Below are 19,778 nucleotides of genomic sequence, written 5' to 3'. Positions count from 1 at the left end.
AACATGGAGCGCTCACAGTGAGAGACAAAGAAAAGTCAAGTGAGCGGCTGTGGAGTATTTTCGTGAGTTATAGTCTCACTTCTTGAGACGCAGGGAGATATCTATCTATCTTACCCGGACCCGAACCAATCTATCTCTTCATTCCTAAACCAATGCAACCAAATACGATCCAATCAGAGGCAGATCGGCTGGGTCTGGCCTTTTGTAGCAGGGATGATGTATTTATTGTAGGCCAACCCAAAAGCTAGCATCGCTAGCATTAAGCAATGGGAGCAACAATGTAACCAACAATGCAACCAACAACGTAAAGCAATAATGTAGTGTAACAACGTAGCGCAACAACATAACGCAACAACGTAACCAACAACATAACGCAACAATGTAACGCAACAACGTAACGCAACAATGTAACGCAACAACGTAACCAACAACATAACGCAACAATGTAACGCAACAACGTAACGCAACAATGTAACGCAACAACGTAACGCAACAATGTAACGCAACAACGTAACCAACAACATAACGCAACAATGTAACGCAACAACGTAACGCAACAACGTAACGCAACAACGTAACGCAACAACGTTATGTAGCAACCGTAGTGTTGAACATTACATAATAAGTGTAAACTCAACATTTTCACGGGGGACATGAACAGCAGCCTCCTGGGTGAAGGTCCTGTGTTAGTTTGACCTCTGTGTGGACTTTCTCGCTCTTTAGTTTTAGTGTACCATGGAAGGTACAGGCTATCCCATCTTCAGCATCTTGGGGGTTCAGTGTCTTCCTCAAGGAAAGTTCAACATATACATACAAAGTTGATGGGAATGTCTTTAGTTTCAGGTATTTGGTTATAACCCAAACTAATTGACCTGGACGTCAGAGGATCACCAACGTTTTTATGAATCCTCCTCTGGACACCATGGTTTCTTGTTCCATGTTCCAAGTTCATCCTAGCAATCCTTCCAACACACTTCAGCCTTCACCAAAGCAGTGGACTGAACCACGCTGCCCTTTCCAGAGCCACGATGAATGCACGGCTTACTGAAATACTAAATCTCCTTTTTCAGAAACGGTATCCAAGCTTTTCTGGATGATCACAAGAAGGACTTTCCACCAACGAACCGGTCCCTTTCAAAGCGGTTCAAAGACCATCACAGTGGTGCTACTACAGTACACACACTTAACAGCGCCTGCAGACCTTCTCCTGCCTTCAGTCGTCCACATCTGTGGAACATGTACTTCTGTTTAAATGGTGGGTTGTATGTTTATGTGGCCGTCTTGTTCTAGCGGAGCGAGAGACTAAAGTTTGGTGCTCCCTGACTCCCGCGGTCACCTTTTGTCTTTGAGAGTTTGTGGTCCTCACCCAAGTGCCGCTACAGGAAAGCCAGCCATTCAACAGCGGGAGAAGTGTCATCGCGGAGGTTTCTGACAAATTACACCCTTCACTTGTGGCGAAAAGCCGAACAAGCTTTTTGGCCCAGGAGTTTGTTCTTGGCCGGGGCGAAGGGGGGGGGGAACGCTGCTCAAAGCAAAGTGACACCTGTCTCAATATTCGGCGGTGTCTCTCTGCAGAGACAGAAGACGGAGCACCTGTTGTCAGCGCCAAAAGAATATAAAATGACTCTGCATACATCAGGGGGCTGATATATGATAAACTGTGTCCTTCTGGGCAACACGGCTCCGGCTGCTTTTGATAAAGGAGAGTGCCTTCAATCAAATTTTTCAATTTTATGCGGCAGCCATTTATGATGTGTATGTCCAGGCTGTGTAGTGAATGGAGCTGCTGCTGCTGCACAAAGCTGCCAAAACACAACGAAGACATCAGCTGAACGTCTCTCTCCGATGTCTCCTTTTAAATTAATCTGGTTATTTAAATTATTGTGTATGAGGATTACATCCAAGCGGGTCTCAAGACCATCGTGTGGTCAACTGTCTTTTGAGACGTCTTCACTCATGGTGTATCCTGGTGGTAAAGGTTGAAGGGTAACTTTGGTATTTTTCAACCTGGATCTTGTGTTAAAGTGACGGGAACAACAGTTGTTGAAACTTTTCAAAAACGTTGCAAGGACATGAGAAAATACTGCACAGGTTTAAAAAAAATACAAAAGTTACTCTAAACTAAGTAAGTAGACTGCATTAGAAAGTTATGTATTTAGTCAGGAAAACCTGTTGTTGCTCTCTGCTAAATAAATAACTTTGCAATTAAAACATCGGGTTTTATGCTACTTCCTCATCCTGAAATGATCCGGGTCATTCCTTTTGCTTGTTCTGGACTTGATTCTTACAAATGGAATGACTTGGCAAAACAATGTTAGAACTTAAAGGCCTACTCATTGTGATTTAGCATTGCATTTTAACAAAGTTGGACAACTCACAAAATTCAAATTTAAATTTAAAAATAGATATTTTGACTTTTTGTCCACAGGGTTTAAGCTCTGAAAACACTGCATTCCACATCTCCCAGAATGCAATTTGATAACATATTTTCACCCCAGTCTCCCAGCCTGGTAAATCTTTCAAACTCCAGTTGTAACCCAGACTTTCTGTTGGGAACTTGCAGTCTGCTGAGAAGACCCCAATAACCAAACACAATGATGTCATCGGGGATATCGCTCACGACGACGAAGATCCTCAAGAGCCAGAAGACACGATTCAGCTGTTGAATAGGCAACAAAGACCTCTTTAGTTTAATGTGCTCCTGTTTTGCTCTTGAACCGGAGATGTTGCGGGTTTGCTGCCAAATGTGAGCTCATCTGTTCTATTTTTTGTCTTAATAATAGTAGCATAAGAAATAAACAGACAAAATGAACTCGCTAGAACCAGCTAAGATTTGGGAATTTTGCTTGAAAATATAGTAATTAATCATTATACATTTTCTGCCGGTTAGTTTTATGTTTATCTATCTATTGTTTACACTAGTTTGACTGTAGTCATGCACAACGTTCCAGACATCAATGATTATAGTGCAGGAAAGAAGTATTTTAACTGGCACAAGTGAATGGAATAACAATATTAGAACAAAATACATCAGCAATACTCAATTAATATAATATATATTCTTGTATTACTGACAGGGATCAATACGCTTCTGCCTTTTATTAGTGCTTTTAGTTTCAGCACTTTTTCGATTTTTGCTTAAATTGAACTTTGAATGCAGAATTATTATTTCGAACAGTACTTTACCTGATGTTTTAAGTATAGTATCTGACTTTTCAACCACAACATTGAGTGGGAGCCTACTTGTACTTTACTTGAGTATGTTCTTCTCAAGTTTCTACTCCTACATCTCAGAAGGATACATGGCATTTTTTAACTCAACAACATTTAATTAACAGCTGCAGTTATACTTTCCAAGGATTTTTCCCCCATTAATAATATATAGAAATATAGCTACAAATACAACTGAAATAATAAGTTGATTAACCGATTGACAGAGTATTAGTTGGCAACTATTCGTATAATCTTACTTGTAACGAGGTTTGGACTGTTGGTGGGACGAAACCAAAAAGATCTGGGTCATTGTGACGGCATCTCTCACTATTTTGAGAATATTTACAAACAAAACAATCCATCGATTAACGGCGAAAACAATCAGCAGATTAATTCAGAATGAAAATGATCTTTATGATGTTTACAAAATGAGCTACAGCTCAAACAACAACTGTAAAATACAGCTTTTTATTACATTAATGCATGAGTAATAATAATGTAATAAACAGTCAGAATGAACATTTTTCTTTTATCACTTTAAATGCATTTTTTTAATGAATTATCCTTACATACTTTTACTTAAGTAACAGATTCAATGAGTACTTTTTTTTTTTAACTGTGGCAGCCTATTGGTACTTTAGCAAAGGATGTGAATACTAGGGAGTGGCAACTAATTTGAGCTAATTAAGTGAAATAACGCATCGCACAGCTGGCTTCCACTATTATATTATATATATATTTGTACTACTAATTAAATGGGAAGAGCAGTTTATCCCTAGGCAAGTTGGGGCTGTGACATTTATAACGTTAATTTCTTATAAATCATTAAAAAAACATGATTTTTTGTCAACGGGAATTGTCAGACGGTCCCTAAAGGAGTCGACGCCGGATCCCCCGAGCAGCGGCAGCAGCAGTCCGCCAGTCCGCCGCTGCAGTCCGACAGAGCGGCCAGTCATCAACATCCTCCCCGCCCCCTCCTCCTCCTCCTCCCTCTCCTCCTTCTTCAACGTCCGCCGGTTGCTGCTGTAACGCTATGTGGCTCGCGAGCTACGACGGTTGAGGAAAAAAACAAACGGTTTTCATCGGAGCAGGCTTTACAACGGTCTTTGGAAAACCCGTGGACATGAGGACGCCCGCTGCAGCGACTTCTTCCAACCGGGAGGACCGGGAATCTTGACTGGGATCAGTTCTTATCCCTCCGAGCATGAAAAAAGGTGGTGATGCAGCTCGAAGGACCAACGTCTGTCAGTTGGTAACCAGCTAGCTAGCTTAGCTCGGAAACTAGCTAAAATAGCTAGCCCTTATATATATATATATATATATATTGATATATACATATACTTACAGCTAATTCTTTTCCATCCACAGGCTAGCTAAAACATCCGTGATGTGTCGGAATATTTTTTAATTTTTGTAATCCACGTTTATTAATTTTTTTTTGGCCGACGTTAGCTGGAGAAGTTAGCCGCTCGTTAGCACGTCGTGTCGGCTAATCACCTCACACAAGACGGGCTCTGTGAGGATGAACTTGGTATTCTGTGCGGAGACATCGTAGCTCCGCACTGACCCGTTGGAATAAAATATATATATATATATATATATATATATATACACAATTTACGTTGCCATTAGCTGGCTCGACCCTCCCCTCCTCTCTGGCTTTAATAGGACCGCTTTTACTGGCGTTTAAAGGGTCTGTTTCCATCCATATGTGCACTTCGAGCAGTAGCCGGTGTTACGGTTTAACGGGCGACTTTCAACCGAACGCGTCCGTTGTTGTCGTAGTTACTACAGCCGTTGGAAAAATAGGAAGGGGAACGCGTAGCTGTCCTCGTGAATGCCGCATTGTTTAATTTTATACGCTGTATTGAAGAATTAAACAATACGGCACTCACGAGGACAGCTACGTGTTCTCTCTCCTATCTTTCCAACGGCTGTAGTAACTACGTCAACAACGGACGCGCTCGGCTGCAAGTCGCCAGTTAACGGGGTCGCCTGTTAAACCGTAACACCGTCTTCTTCGTCTTCTTTTGCATATGTGGTCACGTGGAAGGGCTTTTTTCTTCTACTCCAACACAGCAACTTGGATATTTGCTGTAAGGATTTAGGGGAGTTGAGATGCAAGATAACATTACGTGCCTGCAAAATGCACTTGGCTTGCATGTCCTGCCCCTTCTCAAGCAAAAATTAAATAAATAAAAAAAGAAAGAAGGGGGGGGTTGTCACACACACAACTGTGAATTGTCATTCTGGTCGACTCCAGGTGGATTCGAGGAGGATTTGCGATGTTTGCTTCTTCATCTCTGTCGTTCTTTGTCATTTTGATTTGCTCATCATGATCTATGGCAAGCTGTGATCAGCTGGGTTCAGCCTGGTTGCAGGTGTGTTAGCTTGAGCAAGGGGGGGGGATGGTTTCATAGACGTGGCACATTGTCTCTTGATACCTTAAGCCTCTGGAGAATATGTTCACGGCCAAAGGATTAACTGTTTTGTGTGAGAGAGATTCTGAGGTATTTATTTTTTGACATGGAATGTGATTAAATTCACCGAAAGCATGCGAGAGGATTGTTTACGACTCTTTATATTTCAGCTATCCCCTTGATATGTGACCCGTTCTAGATTTGTCACCACGTGTTCGATCGTATTTTCAGTGCCGTTAGGCTGTCGGGGAGTGTTTGGCGAGAGGATGCCGGTGGTTTATGAGGGACAATGCTGGAGGGGGAACGACGACTTAAGGAAAAACATGAAGACTATCCGCTCTTCCATCCTGATAGAATCCTGACTGCGTGGAGGAAAGATGATATTTTAAAATGGTTATATTTATATTCATGTGTTCATGACGTTCATTTGCGCTGAGTTTGAAATAATTAATATGCTTGTATGCTTTGGAATTCTCATTGTTAGTTTAAATACTAAATTTTTGCACCTTTTCATGTTTAAACTGAGATTTCACAACATGTTTGGTCATGGAAATTTGGTTTAAAGTCATAGAAGTCCATTGGTCAGAATGTGTACGAACCCTGGTGAAGGAGAGGAAAACGGCGGCACCTTATCGATGGCCGTCTGTGACTTAATTGTAATTCTCCATGTCTGCATTGGACGCTAACTCTTTCCCCTTTTTCTCCCGCCAGAATCATCATGACCGATTCCCCGCCGCCCAGTCGCTCCTTCACTCTGGGACCTCGGCCCCTTTTGGTTTCTGGATTTATCGACGCAGGGATGAGATAATAACGTGGACCAGCTCGTGCATGCCGCTACGACAACACCTGTAGCACCTGTGAACCCGCCCTACCTGCCCCTCCCCCACTCTAACCCGTAACCTTGCCCCCGGCCAAGTCCAAGTCAACGCTCCAAACATGACGACGCCGGCTCTCCTGCCGCTGTCGGGCCGCAGGATACCCACGCTGTCGCCGGGCGCCTCCTCTTTCCCGCACCACAGGGCGACGCTGAGGCTCTCCGAGAAGTTCATCCTCCTCCTCATCCTCAGTGCCTTCATCACCTTGTGCTTCGGGGCCTTCTTCTTCCTCCCGGACAACTCCAAGCACAAGCGCTTCGACCTGGGCCTGGAGGACGTGCTCATCCCGCACATCGACTCGCCCAAAGAGGGGAAGCACGCTTCTGGTCAGGTCGTCATCCACGGACAGGGAGGACACGACGAGCACAGGCACAGGTAAGGACCGAGTTTTTATCATCATCTGGTATGTGTCGCATCTTAAAGGAGATTATTTGTTTTCTCATGAGGGATTAAGAGGAGACATTTCTTATTTATTTATAGGTTTATTTTTGGTTCTTTGCCCGAGTTACATCACACTCAGCCGTTTCCTCTCGGCCATGAAAGATGAAAGCGTGTGTACCGACGTCGCTTCTTCAGAGCGCTGCAGCTCTGAATACCTCCACCTTTTGTGTCTCCGCCGGGTGTGATAGTTTACGATGCATCTTCATCACCGCGGACACAGCGTTCTCCTCTTGCCTCTCGGGCAGAAGGGGTTGAACTCGATGAGCTCGACTGCTTAAACGAGCCAGATGCTGGTGACTGTGGCCTGCAGCTTCTGCATTAGTTGGTGGTTTTTCCCGCCCCTGTGGCTGCTAGCCAGTCGTCGCTTTGAGGCTGTACTCCTTCTCCTAAATCAAATTAATATTGTGTTTCGTGCTATTTGGGATCTGCTGTGCTGGACAAGTTTCACGCCCTGCCAGCAAATGTTATTCTCAACGGACTCGAGTTATCTTAAAGTGCATTCTGTCATATTTACATTTCAGTAAATGTTTAATTACTTACTGTAAGCTACTACATCGGCACTGGGGGATATTTTGTTATGTAAAAGCCACATCGCTTCAATTTGTTGGATTATCTAACAATATGGTAGCTTCATATTGGAGAATCCCAAAGTGTTGATTTCAATTTTATTTTTTTGGCAAGTTGAGCTGTTAATATTTAGCACCAATAGTTTTTCTGATTATTTTGCATCAGGCTCAGTGTGTGTTCAGAGGTGATCAAACGGCACGTTACGCTTGTTTTATTTTGTGATGACAAACTGCTTTCTAGCGGAAACGAAAATGCCAAACAGTAGGTGGAAAGCATAATTTCACAGGAAAGGTCTCCTCCGTGCTGCTAGCAGGTCATTAGCTGAGGCTCGCCTCCTCGTCCCCTGTGGTGCCGCTCATTTTCCCATCCTGTAAGCCTTCGGGAACTCTGGATTCTGCTTCAAATAACGTAATTATATTTGAGTCCAGCGACTGGGAAGAGCAGACATGGCCTCCAGTGGGCTGTGTGTCACGGGAGGATGCTCCAGGTAAAAGCTGGGATGGTTGATGCTCGTCCACAGGTGGCAGTTCATAGCAGTGATGGAAAACGGGAGCATTAGGAGGAAAATGTCACCCGGCTGCATTTATGGGCTCAAATATTTTGCTCGTTCGTCTGTTGTCATGAATCCCAGACGGATCTTTTTAAGTGAGCGGTCGTCGTTGCTGCCTGAAGCGTTTCTATTTGTCTACATGATGAACCAATAGGTTTTAGCTCGGAGGTGTTTCTCAGGTGGGCAGGAAGAGATGGAAACATGTATTTCTTCCTTTTTAAATAGGCTGAATCTAATTAATTGTATTGCCCCTTTTAGGCTTTGGGATCTACTTTATGCATTTTTAATTGCAGGTTACAGGCAAAGCTGATTTGTCATGAAATTCAATTGATTTGAAAAAAAATTAATATGCCTCTTTAAAGATATTACAATGAAGTTCAGTTTTCAGGAATGCAACGTGCATATCTCGGTTCACGTCTGTTTTAAGAGCTGTGACTTGTGGGATAAAAGAAGAACCACGAGATGTCCCTGGGATCACAATAATGTAAGCGTTTGAGGAGGGAGAATAAAACCTTTTTGAGGTCTCCTGAAATTAGTTTTATGCAAATGTGATCCATTTAACCGTACATAAGCAGTCATATGTTTTTGTTTTCCTCTCCTATGGAGACCTGTGTTTTGGTACGGCTGCCTCAGCTGTTCCTAAAGTCCTCATTTGGTGCTCCAGGGTTCAAACCGCCGCTAGGAAATGAGGCACGCTAGCATTGAAAGAGACCCTCAGGAGCTCAGACCGGCTCGTAATAATTTCACCTTTTACTTTACTTTGCTTCAGAAAAGCCCACAGAACCAGTTCTGTTCACTGGTTCACCCAGTTCATGGTCTCATGGACGCTTTTGAGGGAGCAGAGGTTATTATTCTAATTGCCATGAGCTAATCCATCTCTTCTAGTTAATTCTCAACATATTGGCATTCATTTAAAATGGCTTGGATTATTGTTAAAGGGTTTTTGTGCCGTTTGGCAGTACTGTGCTATGTTTTAATTTCGTAGTTCACCATCTTTTTACCGTGTGAGTGGTTGTTTTTAACAAAGATTCAAGGCGGAAAATCATAATACAGAAAGCTGTCTCAAAATACACAAGTTGATCCTTAAACTCTGCAGTTGAGAATGCATATTTATCTAGTCCTCAAATATCAAAGTATCCCCAATATTTCAAACCTAATTTCAAGTAAACAACATTCTATATTTGTGCCAATACAGACGGGTAAATATAAATATCAGCCTTTTCAACTTGCAAAAGAAGTATCGTTTCCCCAGTAGCTTTTAGCATCCTCTAAAAGTTTCTTTCCGTTTCTTTGGGGAGGTTTTGAGATCCAATCAAACAAAAGTTTGATGTTATTTGATTTGCACATTTGGTATAATCTCCATTTACTCTGGATATTCCTCAGACCTTCATGCCAACCATCCTCATTGAGAACCATTTTCTACTTCATTATAACTGCCAACAGGGTATGTCTGCACAGCAGGAGGTGTAGGAGGAGTCTGGCAGAGGGCTGAGTGCCAGAAAGTGATCTGCTGTGCAGAGATTATCACCCTTCATTGCCCGAATCTCCTTCTTTTGAGATGGTGAGAGAACTCTCTGCTTGAGAGACCTCAACACCTCATTACACCAAGCTGAAACTAATCTGCATGGCTCGGTAACACGAGGAGTAAGTGAGGGAAAGTATACACGCAGATTGATGAGCATCACCAGATTGCAATACAGGAACAATCGAGCCGTGATGCTTCCTCAGACTTGAACACGCGGAGCGTCCATTGTTGCAGCGCAACCGGTTCACAGGCAAGATTTCAATAGCAATATCGTTCTGGCAAACTATTAAAGTTACGGATTAAATGCATACTGCTGCATTTTTATAAATTCTTCGCCCCATATGTCACAAGAAATGTACGTTTTATCTCACAGATTGTGTGATTGGATTGGTGCAACCATCAAGCAAATGGTTTGCATTCGGACTGTGTGTGTATATGTGTATATATATATATATATATATATATAGTAATCATGTATGGAGGCACTTGCATTATACCATGGCTGCATCTGATTGTTAGAAGGATATGGAGCCAGCATCCCATAGTGGAGCATGTACAAGGTGAACTGGAATGAAACACCTTCTATATCGCTGTCCAGTGTGCTAGAAATCACTTGAGTGGAACGCTCTGTCGAGCTCAACGTAACCGTGAGGCCGTTAAAGAGCGGGCCTCGGCTTTTGTTTTGGTCTGACTCGAAGAATAAAGAGGTAGCCGGGAGCGGTCCTCTTCCTCTGAGAGTGGTGACATTTCAGTCACGGCATAGCTTCAGGCGGTGGCAATAATAGCAATAAACAATGCTTATCTTATTTGCCTGCAGCTGAGACGATTAGCAGATTTTTAAATGAGTAGTTGCTCGACAGAAAAATAAACTTGTGTTCTATTTTTCAAGCAAAAAAACCCCCCAAAAAAACATAATTCTCCAGCTCCTCCGAATGCGATGATTTGCTGCCTTTCTCTGTTTAACATCGCCGTACATTAAACATCTGTGGACTTTGGACTAAAAATCTATTTGCAGACGTCACCTTGGGCTGTGAGAAACCGTGAAGACTTTTTAATGGACTAAAAGATTAATAGAAAAAGTAATTATCCGATTAATTGTTAGTTGTAGCCCCATATTTGACATATTGCACGTCTACATTATAAATAAATTCATGCCAATTCCAACCAAATCTTCTTCCCTTGCAGTGATCCTGACGCGTCCTGTGTAAAGCATTGTTTCTGCTCCTCTCTGACAACAGTTACTTGTCCATTCAGCTCAAACGAAGACGTCTGAATTGTTATTCTGTCCAGGTTTGGAAATTACAACGTGAGCATTCGCTCTGGGCTCTTGCCAAAGTGCTCACGAGGTTCGACAGGCTCTCCATCTGCCACCAAAATTAATCACAATTTGGCTGTTTTGGTCGGCCTTTTTAGTGAGTCAGTCAGTGCTGCAGCGTAATCCTGAGGAAAATATAAAGAACGGGTGCTTGTTTTCTTTCACGAGCACAAGAAAACATGCAGTTTTCATTGTGATGTTTGACATTTTTACATTTAAAACCCAGCCTCCTACGGCTCAAGTCAATGCTGCAATATCCTGTTTTCTGAATGACTATTTTGCCTCCTGGTCCAGTAAATCTCACATCACCCCACCAATATGGCTCTTCAAGTGAACTTGAGTATGACTTGATGTAATAATATTCTTTCTGTCTGAAATATAAAAAGCCAATGAGGGAGACTGTCGCTTCTGGAAGGTGTAAAAATTTGACAAAAAAACTACTTTTACCATCCGTCATGAGGCTTTCAACTTACCCACCCCTAAAAAAAATAAAACCTTTGTAGAAAGGTGTTACTGTGTCTTCACCCCTCACATCGTTTGACACCCAACTCTTAGCTACTGGCCAGAAGGACTGTGGAAGGCCGGGCCTTGTGCTATTACATGAGCAATTTGAAGGAAACTGTCTTTGAGCACTCTGACATTTCATACTGGAAAAGAAGATAAGAGGTTTTTTACATTTTTTTTCATAAAAGCTGACGGCACTCTTCACTTCAGTAGACAATTTGACATTACTGCCAGTGAGCCTTATTGAGAGCGAGACAAGTGGAACCATGGCTGATGACATTCATAGCCGTTACATTGATTGTTTCACCGCATCCTTGTTAGCAGCACATTAAGTGGCATCGCACAACATCTGCAGCACTCGCACCCATACCGTGGGTATTATATGGGCTCAATGCTCTGCTGTTTTAAAGTGTTTGCTTGTTGTTGTGTGACTGTGATGAGAAGTGAGTCATGGTCGCTTCGAACACAGCAAAAAGGTGGAGGAAAATGTACCGGCTCAACCTTTTCACACCGCATCGCTCCCAGAATGGAGTTTAGTGCTGTGACCGCGAGTAACCTGGTTCCACCGCTTATTGCCCTGCCAGTTATTGTTAGCGTGGCCGTAGCGTTGCTTTGGCGCTCTGATGTGGACCACAAATCAGCATCAAAGCACCCACAGATCGTATTTAAAGCCTGGGCCGACATCAAAGCGCTTATTTATCACATTCAGTGTGATCTTTGATATCATTTCTGTGTCTTCGTTCACTCCGTTCGCCTGTCGGCTGCAAAGTAAATCTAGGTTGTGTGTGTGTGTGTGTGTGTGTGTGTGTGTTTATCTCTCGATGTGCTAATAAAGGAGCAGCTCGGCCCGAGTACACACACGGTCAAGCTAATGCAACATGGAAAGAAAACATCGAGGGTGCAGAGAGTTCATGAAATACCGGTTTGTCGATTCAGCAGAGGCTTTTGGGTCAGTATGGAAACCCAAAGGTGACGTCAAACGGCTCTATTTTCAATCGGTCGAGGGTAAATAAGTCCAACACTTTGAACCACTGTCTTTTATTGTGAAAATCAAAAGGCGCCTGTTGATTTCTCCCCCCAAAAATGATTAAAATCACCCCACCTCTGGCCTTAACACGTCATGTTGACCCGCATCATATTAAACATGCTGCCAGTTCTGATTGCTGCTTCAACTCCAAACACACATTTGTAGTTCGGGCCGTCCATGAAACTAATATATTCTTCTCACTTGGATGGTAAATTATGAACGCCATTGTCCGTGTTGCGCTGTTTTACCTGCTAGCTGGAGGTTTAGAGGCTCCAAATAATGTCTGGCTGCTTTCCCAAGCGGCTGGCAGGGTGCTCTGAGTATTCCAGCTGCAACATCGGGTAGTTGCTGTTTTCTTTTCTGGTGTTATGTGTGATGCTGACTCCATCTTTCAATAGCAGGGTTCACTGTAGTAGTTTCTAGCTCGCGGCCAGTGTGTTGATTTCCAATATATATCAAATATCTCGAAATTTTCACTTGTTAAGAGTCCAAGAAATGTGAATTATACGAGTAATGTTTCATTTTCGTGACTCTGTCTTCAGATAAACGTCTAAACGGATTGTCTTGGTGCATAAGAAGTGATATTACAAAACGTAGCTGCCGAGTTTATAACTTAAAGCATCATGTGTATCTTAAAGAGGAATTAAAAAAGAAGAAACATTCACAATTACCCCCAAGGCCTCTTCTCTAATTTGGTAAGATCCAGACAGTATTACTGCTGGCGCCACAATACATATCATGCAGAATCAAATATCAATAAAATTGAATCTCTCAGATCCACGTTCATAGTAATTTCACCAAGACTCATCCTAATGAATTTGTCTGTTGTCGGGAGATTTCATCTCGTGTAGTCGGCATTAGAGCGAGCAGCCGGCAGAATGAGGACTGGACTTCATAATCTCCTCATTAACACTGCTGCTCTTTTTATTTATTTCATTCATTTTATATCAGATCTGCTCTCCGTGTGTTTCATTTCCCGTCTTTCTGTCTCGTGTTTTGTTTCCATCTTTTTCATGTGATCACAATGTTGTTCTCTGCTGTCGCACACAGTAGTGTGTGTGTGTGTGGAGATAAGGGTGCATGACACGTAGTTGAGTTCTTGAACCGGAGTGTTTACTCGTGCTGACGATGCACACTGGCGGCGCCGCCGTACAGGTTTTCATTCATTCTGGTTTCCTCAGCTGGTCTTCATGAAGTAGAACAGGAGGAACAAGTCTGTTAAAACCCTGCAGGAGTGTTCTGCTCAAACAAAAGCCTGCATGGTCACACCTCAATGCTGACCCTTAGTCCTGGTGTTATGTCATCAGATATCACCCATCTGAGTCTGAATGTTGTTTGTTTTTACCCTAAATCATGTTTACATTTAGACAGATAGATGTATACTTTATTCATCCCCAAAGGGAAATTAGTTTAAATGTTTAGTTTATGCACATTTTAAAGTATCACATTTGAAAATCAGTATAGAAACATTTGATAGACTTTTTTATTACATTCACTTAAAAAGAGTCTAGTGTCTGGATAATATATTCGCTTCTGCTGATTGAAGTTTTCTGCTTTTACTTTTAACACTGATACTTTTTGGAAGTTGGACTTGGATACTAGTATTAAAAAGGACCTTGAGTATCATTTTGGAATGAATTTTGGGGAAAAAAGCTGTGCTGTCCTCCACGTAGTGCTGATGTATGTATGATGTCATCAAGGTGAAGCCGCAATGCCAATGTTATAGGTGATTATTTAACAGTGTACTTTTTGAAACGTAGCCATTAGCCAGAGTGATAAAACACGTCTCTTACCCTTGTTTGAGGACGGAGCGGCTAAACGACGAGCTGTTCAAATACAAAACCAAAACATTAGAACCGGGGAGTAAAAAGCAAAACGAAGCCTTTGTCACTTTGGCAAACAAACAAGCAGCCATCATGTGGAGGTTCTCGTTCGGTTACAAATACATTATCCCTCATCTCAATTAATGAAAGGCATCAAACGGCAGTAACAGATGGTGGTAATGTTTTGTTTTTTTGGGATGGTATTTATCACCGTTTCAGATCAAGTCGGGCTGCTCAATGAGGACATTGATGTTATTGTGTTAATCCTCATTTGGCTTAATTCTCTCCTCTTGAAATTATGCACCAATAGAATCCCATTTACGAACAACAAAACAATAATTGGACTACAATAATGCACGATACGTAACGGCATGCTTTCTCAACATGTTTAAAATATATATTCATTCCATGCTATTTATTCCATTGACAAACCAATCTGATCTGTGTTTTTGATATTTATAAGTGCAGTATAAAGGCATGTTTTTTTTAATGAATTGACACTCACTAATGAAATGTTGTCTATCAATTCTTTTAGTGTGATAATATACAAGCAGAGCTGGCATATTATGTATCTGTTTTGCATTACGTTACATTTAGAGAAATAACGAGGCAGAAAATGACCAAGGCCAGAGTGGAGCGAGCAGGGAAAGGTCACGCCGCCTCGTTATATCTCCAGAACGCCGTTCCTTCAGAGGCTGCATGTGCTGCTGTGTGTCACAGTTCATTATCCACGGAGAGTCACAAGGTCGGGTCGTGTTTACCACACATTGTGGAGGAGATCAGATGTCCGTCTGCTTTTCCAGAAGAAAAAGAATATTCAAAAGCCAAATGTCACAACAGGATACGAGATACTGCAAAATAGACGCATGATATTTATACACAACAAAACTCCTCTCTGGAATCCCAGTCAAAGAGAATGTACATTGTCAATCAATGAGAATGATTCGTTGTGGTGGCCGTCGTGGTGGTTGCTGCCGCCGTGGTGGTGGTCGCCGCCGCGTTGGTGGTGGTGGTCGCCGCCGCCGCGTTGGTAGTGGTGGCGGTGGTCGTCGTTGTCGTGGTGGTCGTCGTTGTCGTGGTGGTTGCCGCCGTGGTGGTGGTGGTGGTGGTGGTCGTGGTGGTGGTTGTCGTTGTCGTTGTGGCGGTCGTCGTTGTCGTCGTCGCTGTCGCCGTGTCCGTGGTCGTCGTCGTGGTTAATAAGATGCTCATTGAGAAAGTAGCTTTGACAGGGATGACTGGAGGCGTAATGAAAACCACAGTTCCTCCAGCAGCACCGCGTATGTTAAATGACAAAAAGAAAAGCTTTGAATGGAAGGGGTTGAATTAATTCAGTTGGAGGTTTGTTTAATCTAATCTGGAGCGAACAGAAAATGCACAAGTTGTTTTCTAAACTACAGATGGGTTAAATGTGCGTTGAGTGAACGAGTCCCCTCTCAATCTCATCCGATCTCTTGACGCCGCTCTGCGATCGCTCAGAGGGAGACGGACCCCGACTTCTGAAGGTAATTGCAAGATTTTGCAAAGCGTAACCGGATGGAGGAAGACGTAATGAATCACTGCTCCCGGGGAAATTACTTTTATAATGAGTCGCCACTAGTGGAGAGAAAGGGAACTGCATGGTCATCGTGGTGTGGGATGAGTGGGAACAAAATCCAGATTAGTTATTGGTATCAAGCCCAAAGCCACCATCCATCAGGCTAATAACCCCTGCAGGACTGATAATAATAATAATAATAAGAAGAATAATAAGAATAATAACTTTATATAGCACCTTTTTTCAAAAACAAAGTTTACAAGGTGCTCTACAGAGAAGCAAAGCATAGTCATACATAACGTCAATACAGGACCATACCATAAAGGCAATGAATACAACAAAACCAAACAAAGAGAGCAAATGGAATAGAAAACAAACGATTAAATAAACAAACAAAAACAGGGGAACAAAAGAACTGCATAAAAGGACGACATCACGATAAAAATAACTCCAGGAAATAAGTGAAGGCAGATGGATGAATGGAAACAAAGGAGTATGGGCAATTACATGTTTATTTGGCATCATTTTTATCACCCAAATGAATTGCTGAGCGTCATCTTTGGTGGTAGCTTTTTTCTTTTTGGTTGTGCGCTTGAGAGTAAGTCAAACAAACCAGTCGAGCCCACTGGGTGTGTGTCTCTCCCATTTACAATCTCCCTGAAGTGACGAGCTCTTGAAGGCCAGAGAGAAGAGAAAGCATAAAGAGACTCTTGTTTGAATTGGCATGAGGAGCCTCGCGTACGTTCTTAGTGACGGGCGACAAGAATTGACCCCCAACGAGAAGAGACAAAGTCCAGACGGTGAAGAGGGAATCGTGGAGCGGTAAAGCGAGCGAGAGCGGCCCTCGGTCCTCGGGGACGACGTGACCGCGGTTAACCACCAAGCTGCTCGCCAAATCCCCGCCGCTGCCAAACGCCGGAGCTGCAGCCTCGCTCCACAATGCCGCCCTGTCACGGGATCAAAGCGAGGTCGCTCAACGGCAAATTAAGAATCGGTTCGGGTTCAGGTTTCCGAGGCTTGAATATCAAATGATCTGAATTCTCAGGCAAGTTCAGCCCCCGATCTCCTCCATCTTGTCCATAACCGGCGCCGCCACACAGGCGGCATTAGAGGCCCGATGATAAACGGGCCTTGTAGAGCTGAAACGGGATCTCTGTTATCTGACGAGGATTCTTTCTCTTTTTGAGGCGATGGAGATTGAGTGCCGGGATTCGGCTCGACGTTGTGTCTGTTATCTCGACCTTTGTTGATCCCTACTGAACCCCCATCCCCGCGGTTCAGCACGCATGTGAACCGCGGATCAATCGCACAGTTAAGCCATCAAGGCGTGAAATTACGTTTTTACCGACGATCGCCATCAGTGAAAATATGTGATCGACATTCATGCCTTTTTTTAAAATTTTGTATTCATCACCTCTGATGTTGTTTCTTTGTAAACAACCAATCAGTGTTTAAATCAACATGAAGAGAGCTAGCTTCAGTAGCAGCATCGCTAACGACTAACGGACCAAGCTTCTGTTCATCTACGTTGTGATGCGTTCAGGTTCTGTTCAGGGAAAGTGATTATTGGGGGAATGTAAAATGTTTTCACAGTAACATAAAGTATATATTATAGGTGAATTATGAGCTGTTTAACTTCCTAGCAATAGCTCTAAGCAGCCTATAATTCATCATTAAAACTACTAAGATTTGTTTTTAATCAATACAAATACATACATTTCCTAATATTTGAAATGAGTGTTTTTACACACATAACTACTATAGATGACTAAGAAAATAAATTCACAACACTTACAGTTTGTGATGGTTTACTGACTTCGGAGGGGTGGAAATTATTTCCAGAAGTTCAGCAGTCAGGAAAACGGAATCTCTTATGACTTTTATTGTTGACAAAATTTGCTCTTGCGCCGTTTTTTTGTCGCAGTGAAATTGTGAGCAGCTTCCAGGATGTTTCTCTCCAGGGGTTTGGTAATTGAACCTCTCAATCAGACTCGTTTCTACATATGGAAAACAAAAACTCATCCAGGCGTGAAGCAAGCAGCTGCTTATTAGTTTTACGCTCGTCCTGCGCTCGCTGCAGGAGATGGACTCCTGCGTTTTAGTATGAAAGCATTAGTCAGCCATCCGGGATGTGGGTCAGGAGGGCTGGAGTGGGATCATGAGTACAGACTGTCAGGATCAGGTGTGCACCTGAAACACACTGAGAAAGATGGAGGGAATCTGTATGTGAGAGAGATGGAGTTTCTGCTTTCACTCCTAAACATACTGAGTATCTCCTGTTCCCACATGGGCTCGCTTCGAAGACGGACCCTGTAGGGTAGGTGACCCTGTAGGTGATGACCCAGTAGTTGATGAACCAGTAGGTGATGGCCCAGTAGTTAATGCCCCAGTTGACGGCCCAGTAGTTGACGGCCCAGTAGTTGACGGCCCAGTAGGTGAACCAGTAGACGGTGGCCCAGTAGGTGAACCAGTAGACGGTGAACCAGTAGACGGTGGCCCAGTAGGCAATGTAGGTGATGGCCCAGTAGGCAATGTAGGTGATGGCCCAGTAGGTGACGTAGGTGATGGCCCAGTAGGTGACGTAGATGATGGCCCAGTAGGTGACGTAGATGATGGCCCAGTAGGTGATGGCCCAGTAAGTGATGGCCCAGTAGTTGATGAACCAGTAGGTGATGGCCCAGTAGGCAATGTAGGTGATGGCCCAGTAGGTGATGGCCCAGTAGGTGATGGCCCAGTAGGTGACGTAGGTGATGGCCCAGTAGGTGACGTAGATGATGGCCCAGTAGGTGATGTAGATGATGGCCCAGTAGGTGATGGCCCAGTAAGTGATGGCCCAGTAGTTGATGAACCAGTAGGTGATGGCCCAGTAGGCAATGTAGGTGATGGCCCAGTAGGCGATGGCCCAGTAGGCGATGGCCCAGTAGGTGATGTAGGTGATGGCCCAGTAGGTGATGTAGGTGATGGCCCAGTAGGTGATGTAGGTGATGGCCCAGTAGGTGATGGCCCAGTAGGTGATGTAGGTGATGGCCCAGTAAGTGATGGCCCAGTAGGTGATGTAGGTGATGGCCCAGTAGGTGATGTAGGTGATGGCCCAGTAGGTGATGGCCCAGTAGGTGATGTAGGTGATGGCCCAGTAGGTGATGTAGGTGATGGCCCAGTAGGCGACGGCCCTGTAGGTGAAAGGAAGAGGCGGTTGTCGTAACTCTGCAGTCATGTGCCGAGGAACAACCAATCACAGCTGGCAGATATCTTTTTTTCTTCTTATTCTTCTCTTCCTTGAGTAACAGTCCGGGTAAATGGACGGAGAGGTTCAGGACCACCTGGACTCTACTGTCCGTCTCACAGGGTATGTTACTTTGCTCTGAAAGGTCGGCCAAAGACATCAAGCAGTAAAGTGAAGGATTCCATGTCTCTGTGTTTTAGCTCAGGCCGTGAGGCCGACTGCTAAATCGCCGTAATTCATTATCATCCTCACAGCGTCCTCACAGTCGTGGTTGCTTAGTACCGGCAGGCGCGACAGTAACGTGACCACCCGAGCACCCTGGGTAATGTGATGGAAGCGCCGTGTTTCTGGACTCAACATGCGAGTGGCCCCTCGGGGTGTTTACGGTCGGCGGCAGTGGTTCTACGAGCCTGACGTCATGCTTTAATCCTGCAGTAAGACCTGCTGTTCTGTTCTGAATAAGAGGGCAACAGACTACTGCTTTGTTCTGATATACATGTAGAAAAACGCTTCTTAGGTTGCCATGAATGTTTTATTTGTATACATTCAGGTTGAACGTGGCAGACCAAAGCAGTTTGATTGACTGTCATTTTCTCGATTTCTTAAATTCACCTTTTAAAGGCACTTGCATATGATACATACTCATGTGTTGTATATCAAAATGTCAGCTCTCTATATAATGAGGCACCATTGTCCTAAGGCCTTTGTGCCTTAGGACAATGATGATAATATGGCCCTAAAGCTGAAAAACGGAATCTCGA

General features: G+C 43.5%; 1 protein-coding gene across 1 annotated transcript in view; it reads left to right on the top strand.

Annotated features, from left to right (window-relative positions):
* Positions 1-6,569: 6,569 nt before the first annotated feature.
* The window catches only part of man1a2 (mannosidase, alpha, class 1A, member 2), a gene marked incomplete at both ends in the record, with an annotated part of 97,323 nt that continues 84,114 nt past the window's right edge, over positions 6,570-19,778 (top strand). Inside the window, one exon of the mRNA XM_079216370.1 lies at positions 6,570-6,883. Coding sequence (XP_079072496.1) covers positions 6,570-6,883 — 314 coding nt within the window. The remainder of the gene's footprint in view (positions 6,884-19,778) is intronic.

This window comes from Taurulus bubalis (assembly GCF_910589615.1).
Source record: "Taurulus bubalis genome assembly, chromosome: 1".
Taxonomy (NCBI): domain Eukaryota; kingdom Metazoa; phylum Chordata; class Actinopteri; order Perciformes; family Cottidae; genus Taurulus; species Taurulus bubalis.
Note: the sequence above shows the minus strand (reverse complement) of the source record. Positions and strands in the feature narration are given on the sequence as shown.